General features: G+C 44.6%; 1 protein-coding gene across 1 annotated transcript; it reads right to left on the bottom strand.

Moving 5' to 3' along the window:
- Window positions 1-200: 200 nt before the first annotated feature.
- NPY2R (neuropeptide Y receptor Y2) lies at window positions 201-6,654 on the bottom strand. Its single transcript, XM_054165484.1, has 2 exons — window positions 6,535-6,654; window positions 201-3,311 (listed from the first exon to the last, which is right to left on the bottom strand). Exon 2 carries the CDS (start codon window positions 3,273-3,275, stop codon window positions 2,118-2,120), a length of 1,158 nt encoding a protein of 385 aa, XP_054021459.1. The 5' UTR covers window positions 3,276-3,311; window positions 6,535-6,654; the 3' UTR covers window positions 201-2,117.
- Between the last annotated feature and the right edge of the window lie 478 nt (window positions 6,655-7,132).

The raw sequence follows: 7,132 nt of genomic DNA, 5'->3' as shown, positions 1-7,132 counted from the left end.
GCAACACAGTAAGTCAGTGCACTGACTTGGGTTCAACATGGCTGCAGAAAACGCTCAGGATGCAGTAAAATAGAGATAGACTGAAAGATAGTTTGCAATTAATCGCTTTTATACAGTATGACATAAAGCAGACTTAAAATTAGGGAGAATTAGCCCAGCAGCTTTAGAACACACAGCCATGGTCACTTCAAAACTGTCCATACACCACACTCTAACAGGCTTAAAGGAGTTGAAATAGAAGTTTTAAATCATCTGCTTTTTAAATAAAGGAGGCTATTTATGGCAATAATACTCTTGATGAAGGACTCAGAGTCAACTGTAACTGATACATATGATTGATGTCCATAATAATTGCACAATTCTGTAATCCTTCCTCACCCATAACAGTTTTGTGCTTAAATTTTGAATACTATTAATAGTCAGACAAAAATAACTTGTGGCCAATATCATGCTCTCAACATGGCTGAGAACCTATTTTTGTAAAACTATTTAAGAATGATGGATACATTTTCCTGCTTGAGTAAACACTAATTCTCTAGACCTCTCTTCTCTGTTCATGAAAATCCAAGTTCAAATATTTTCATAGATATTTAGAGGATGGTGTCAAATAATGCATATACAAAGATTAATTTCTCCACTGGATAAAAATCTGGTAACACTTCAGTACTGGAGTTTTGTTGGTATTTTTTTAATTTGTAAGAGAGAGCAAGATGACTTTAGGTAGAGAGTGACTCCAAGTGAAAGTACCATGCTTATTTTTATTGTAGATAAACAACAGGGCAGCTTGGAATAAACACAGATTGAAAATTTCTCAGTCTCTTTAACAAGTTCAAAGAGGGCTAAATAAAGACACAGAAGAGTTGAACATTGCTGTGTACAACAGAGTAAACAGATTAAAATTTTATACCTGAGCAAAAAGGGAATTTAACTATTAACTACAGCATGCAGAATAACTGATAAGTTATCACATAAACCTAGCATACTGTTATTAGGTTACAGTCATTCAAATGTTCTTAATTTTTACAAAGGCTAAAGATGGAAAAAGCTCCAAGATGAGATGAGTGCGTGACATAAAACCACAACAAGGAAAAGCACATTACCATTTAGCAGCCTTTCCAGAGGATCAAAATTATCTGCTGTTTTATTATCCATGGAGAAAGCAGCAACAATTCAAAACCTGTGGAGTTAATAACAGGTCAGACATTTAAGCAGGTCCTGAAAATTAAAACATTGGCAGTTTATGAAAGGCTTACAGAAGACCTGAGCCTGCATACCCTGCCCTCAAATGCCACTTCAAAGCACTGCATTTGTGAGCTGTTACCAGTGCAGAATGAAAGGTAAGGATCTGCAGGGAATGACTGATCAGGTCACAGTTTCTGATTTTCTCACCAGCATAACCACAGCTGGCTCTTAAGAACTGACTTTTTACCCCATTTGACTGATCAAACCCCACATTTCATTTTATATAGAAACTTGACCTTTCTTCACATTGAATCTGTTGTTTGGGTGGGCTTTTGGGTCTGGTTTGGGTTTTTCCCAAATCCATTTCAAATACTCTGGTTTGAAGTATTTCACTACAAGCCAAAACCCAGTAACATATTTCTGTTCTTAATTCTCTTATCTTTGTAAAAGATGCCTGTGGGAGAGAAGGGGTCCAAAAAGTTCAAATTTTAATCAGGACATCCCATTCCCCTCCCACAAGCTTCGTTCTTCTGGCAGACTTCTGCTCTCCCTGATCTCCATATCCAATGTAAAAATGACCTGCTCCCACCATCAGTACTCCTGTGCTACAAATCAGTGCTGCAAATCTTACAGCAAAGTCAGTAAACTCTGCCTTTGTCATTTAGACTTCATAGGAATAAACAGGAGGAATGGCAGTGTCTCTCACCCTCTTGGAGACAGCCATGAACAGTATCAACCTTTTATGTCCTTGCAGTTGTATAGTTACATACTCCTGAAGCCAATCTACTACCACCAAATTATCCCACCTTCCCTGACTTTCCTACTATTTTTCTTTCACCTTTTATGACTAAAACTATGCATTAAAAACGCATGTGTCAAAATGGATGTATCCCTTTGTCCACAACATATTCCTTCCTTCTTTTAATTCAGATATCTTAGACATTGGTAGGTTGTGTGAAAGAGTCGCCTGGGAATTGAATCCTCTTTACTTCTAGTTTCTTCCCAGGTTTGAAAGCTGATGATACTTCAGGGTGGATGGAGTCCAGACGCTGCTCACACTGGAAGGCCGTGAGGAAAGCCGTCCTGTAGTTACTATTCATCCAGCCATAGAGAAGGGGGTTAGCAAATGTTGAGCACATGGCAATGACATGAAACACTGTGTAGATCAATTTGTACTCTTTCAGGTCTAATACCTGACTGTCAATGTCACTGACTAGCTGGAAAGTGTGAAATGGTAGCCAGCTGACAGCAAACACCACAACCACACACACCAGCATCTTGGTGGTTTTCCGCCGCCGGTGGTGGTAATGGTCATTCCCTGCCCCAGGACTAACGTGGTTTTTGAGCTTGGTCCAAATACGGGTGTATGCATAGGAGATGACTGCCAGAGGCAGCACATACTGGATAAGGAGCATGGAGATGCTGTAGATGGTGCCATAGTTGAGTTGTCCCTCCCCTGGCCACTTCTCAGAGCACACCACAATCTTGAAGTCAGGAATGATCTCAATCAGTGAGTACTCGCGGAAGATGGCCAGAGGGCTTGCCAACAGGGCACTGACTGCCCAGGCAACTCCTATAATCAGGAAGCTGATCCGCTTAGAGATTTTGCTTTCCAAGTGGTAGACGATACAACGATGCCGATCCAAAGCAATCACAGTCAAAGTAACAGTAGACACATGCACAGCAAGGGCCTGGGCATAAGGCACCAGGTGGCACAAGACTGGTCCCAGCTTCCATTCTCCCAGCAGCGTGTAAACCAATGTGAAGGGCAGACATAATGTATTCACCAGCAGGTCAGCCACAGCCAGGTTGGCAATAAAGAAGTTAGTCACTGTGCGCATGCTTTTGAACTTGATGACCACATGGATCACAAGAGAGTTTCCAATCACTCCCAGCAAGATGATGGAGCAGTAAGCAAAGATCAGGATTATTTGTACTTCAACTAGCGTTGTACTGTCCTTCAGTTCTGGTTTAGGGTCCAGAGCCAATTCATTGAGTGGTGTGGTGTATCTTGGCAAGTGCAGTTTGGTGAACAGCTCCATTTTCATTTCATCTGTCTGGTTTTCTTCTCCTGCTGCTTCTAGGGGCCCCATCCTTGCAGCAGCCTGGTGTAAGCAACAGAGCTGTCCCTGAAAAAGGAATAGTACAAGAATATGTGGAAAAGTCAGTACGCAGTGGCTAAGAAAAGAAGTAATGAGCTAAAGCTACAGCTCTTTCCTCTTCTAACCCACATTCTACATCACAGGATTAAGAGAAGATCTGTCTTAATATATTTGAATTCTGTTGCACTTACATATGAAGCCTGATCCTGCAATATTATTCAGGCATGACTCCTGCTGAAAATTGGGACAGATTTCAAAGACAAAGTTTGCCTAAGTAAATGCAGAGGATTAAGATCCTGCTGGGCAGCATATCGCTTTTCAGAATCCAATACCTAAAACCACTGCCGATGTAGCATAAAATTTCCATTAATACCTTTGGGAATTCTACAGGGAATGGCACCACCCAGACTTTATTAGCATAATAATCTTCCAGCTTTTCCTTAATGGGAAGTGCTTCCATTAAATACTTATTTGATTATTATAGGTTTATGCCATTCCTTAATACCAGAGAACTAATTGCTGACATCTTTAAGAAACTTTCTTTTAGGAAAGTTTGTGCCACAAGGCAAGCAAAAATACCACTCTAACAGAACGGAAATAATAGTGTTTCTCTGAAATGACTGTGTAACCTATTCATGCTGAAATCAACCTAAGAAACAATTAAAAGTCAGTTATATATAGTATTTCCTTTCTGTGTAATGTTTGAGAAAACACAGCTCTTTGAAGGCTGCCAATCACAGATTTATTTATGACTGCAGTCATAGAGAAGAACAAATCATTCCCCTGCTGATGTCAGTGAGAATTTCACCACTGGCATCAAAATCACATTCTGTTGCCTTCCCTACACAGGCTGTGCCAAATTCTATGCTGCCCTAAGACTTCAGTAGGCACAGTTGGATACATGGATGTTCTACAGTTATTTGCCGCCTTGGACTTCACTCCAATGTAACACATGCATGTCCCCATGCAGACTGGCCAGACCATGGGTGGCATGCTAAGTGAGCACTGTGCACCTGCACCTGGGGACTCCATGGCTTGACTGGGGAAAACACTAAGAAACAGCCAGCGCACAAAGAAAACGCATTGTTCACCACCGTTTACCACTGAGGGGAAAGCCAAAATTGAGTTACACTTTACTTCACCACTCATGCATTCCATAAGGAAAGCTAGAGTAGAGAAGAAATGTCACTTTCGTGCCATTGGGTGTTCCACATAGCTTAGCCCAGCTTAAATTCAGATCTGCCTGAATAACATAGCCATTGATGCCTTCAGTTTCACATGGCTTTTTTTACGTTGTTTTTTTTGTTTGTTTTTTAACAATCAGATTCCCTTCATTGTAGATTTCTATCCCTACATCCATCCCCATTAACTATCTGTCAGTGTTACCCTTGGGTGTAATTTTCTATACTGACAAATCTTGTTCACCAGCAGGTGACTGAGCCCTTTGTGTTTACTTGCATCCTACACAATACCCCCAAAAAATTCTCACTGCAAGCTCTTTTTGCAAAAGCATGAACTGAAATGTGGTTTTTCCACAGCTGGTAACAATTATGATACACTGTTTAGTCTGCATTTACTGTACAATTAACAGTTTAAGCCTGACATGTGAAACACCACAAGACACCTAGCCATGATATGCCAGCTATTCACACTCTCTCACCCTGCAGATTTTACTAATATAATCAGTTATCAACTACTAGCTTAAGCATGGCCGGCAGGAAGGGATTCTTCAATACTCCTTTAGTCAAAAATGGAAAAAGACCCAGCACAATTTTCATGGCCAAGGCTATGACGAAGTTCACAACTCTGCTGAGCTTTTGCCTTAAACCTCTGTGCCTGCATCAAAGAATTATGCTTGCATATATTATTAGAGATTTGGTGAGATCCCAGGAACATCAGGTGCTCCAAAATCTTGTAATTTTTTCAGTGCAAAATAACAGCAGGTCATATTTACACATTATAGTAGAAGGGTGAGAGGAAAGGCATAGTTCACTTCCCCCCCCCCCCGCCCCTTCTTTGCCATAATCCAGGCAGGAGGATAGAGCTTAAAGAATGTAGCATCCCTTTCTTCCCCAAAATATTTCCACTTGTCTCTCTAGTCCCTGCTGTTCTACTGAAATCTATTTCCAACCTCTTTTTTTATTATTATTTTTTAATCAAAGCCTGCTTTTGTTCTATCACTTCTATTTTATTTGTTACTGCCCTGTTTGGGCTGATGAAAGGTGTTTTGGTCTTTTCAATAGGGTAAAGATGAGGGAGGGAGCAGGGACGAGTAGGGTTTCAGGCAGCAATGAGTTGGTGTGTCATCAAGCTACGAAATACATTGGACAAGTCTGACATCGTTGGTGGGACAGTTAAATGGGCAAAGCCCAAAGTGGGCTCTCAGCTGATGGGGGGGTGGGAAATGACATAGCATTTGAGAACTCAGATACTGTTTATGGGACTCTTTCTGCACTTTTTGGTAAAAACTCTTCAGCTGATAGCCTTTATTTGCACACCTTGCATACTGCACAGCACTGGAGAGGTTTCCCCTGTTTTTTTCCCATTTTTTACCCCCAGCCCTCAGACCCTCAAAAGAGGGCATCAAATTGCACCTAAGAAAGATACTATTTATGGAACTTTTTCTGCCTTTTTTTTCTTTTTTTTATAAATTCTCCAGCTGATAGCATTTATTTGCACACCTTGTATACTGCACAGCACCGGAGGGTTTTTTTCCCATTTTTCTCCCCCCAGCAGTCAGACCCTCAGGGGCGGGCATCAAATTGCACCTAACTTTCGGCAAAGGAAGGTCCACAGACAGTTCAGACCGCTTCTGACCGCAAAAAACGGCAGAAGATGCGATGCCATTAGCAAGCAACACTTCCACCAGGACCGCAGTGCCTGCGCTGGGTAAGGGTTTGGGGGTGCTGGAGGCGCTGGTGGAGGCAAGTGCGGCTCTCGGTAGCGCCGCTGCCCACCCGCTCCCCCTGCACCTTGCCCGGGTGAGGGCACTCGTCCCCGGGAGCTGCCGGAGGCCCGCCCCTGCCCCACGCCAGCCGCGGTCTTCGGTTCCCCCCATCCCATTTTCACCTCCCTCCCGTCCCGGGAGGCGAGCGCGGCCGCCGGCGGCTGCTGCCAGAGGAGCCGATCTCCCAGAGCAGGACAAGCAGCCGAGCTTCCCCGCCTAGAGGAGCAGCGGCTGCTCCCTCCTCCCACGGCACGGCACAGGTCCCTCAGCAGCCCTGCCGCCGCCCTCCCCTCGCACACTCACCGGGGCGGCTCTTTCCAACCTGGCGATGGGTCAGCGGCGCGGCACGCTGCGGTCCGTCGAAAGTTTGGAGGCGGTGACCTCTGCATGCCGGTGGGGCGGGACAAGACGGGGCGGGACGGGGCGGCCCGGCCCCGCCGCCCGGGGCTGGCGCCGCAGCCGCAACAGCGGGCGGACGAGAGAGAAGGTGGGACGCGGCTCCACCCGCTGGGCTCCAGGCGCGGCGAGAGGTGCTGTGGGACGTGGTGTCGTGGTGTATCGGCTGCGGCTCACTCACGAGGCAACAGCGGCAGCGCTGCCGGCGTGAAAAGGGGGGTAGAGGAAGGGGGATTATGCCAGGTCCGAGCTGATGTACACCCCTCACGCCTGACCCTGTCTCCTAGTTTTCCCTATCCCCACACTACCTCCCGGAGCAGTGTAAAGGGGGACGCCTTTGCTCCAAACAGCTGCTGACATCCTGAGTTGCAAGCACCCCAGCTCATGCATATTTTCTGTTCCTCGTAGGACGATGGGGATGATGCCAGAGCAGGTGTAAGGATGAATTAAGTATTTGCATATTCCGTCAAGAGCAAAATAAAAGATTGCATGTTTACAAGGCTGC

This window comes from Dryobates pubescens, chromosome 1, assembly GCF_014839835.1.
Source record: "Dryobates pubescens isolate bDryPub1 chromosome 1, bDryPub1.pri, whole genome shotgun sequence".
NCBI classification, from domain to species: domain Eukaryota; kingdom Metazoa; phylum Chordata; class Aves; order Piciformes; family Picidae; genus Dryobates; species Dryobates pubescens.
This window is presented reverse-complemented; position numbering and strand designations above follow the sequence as displayed.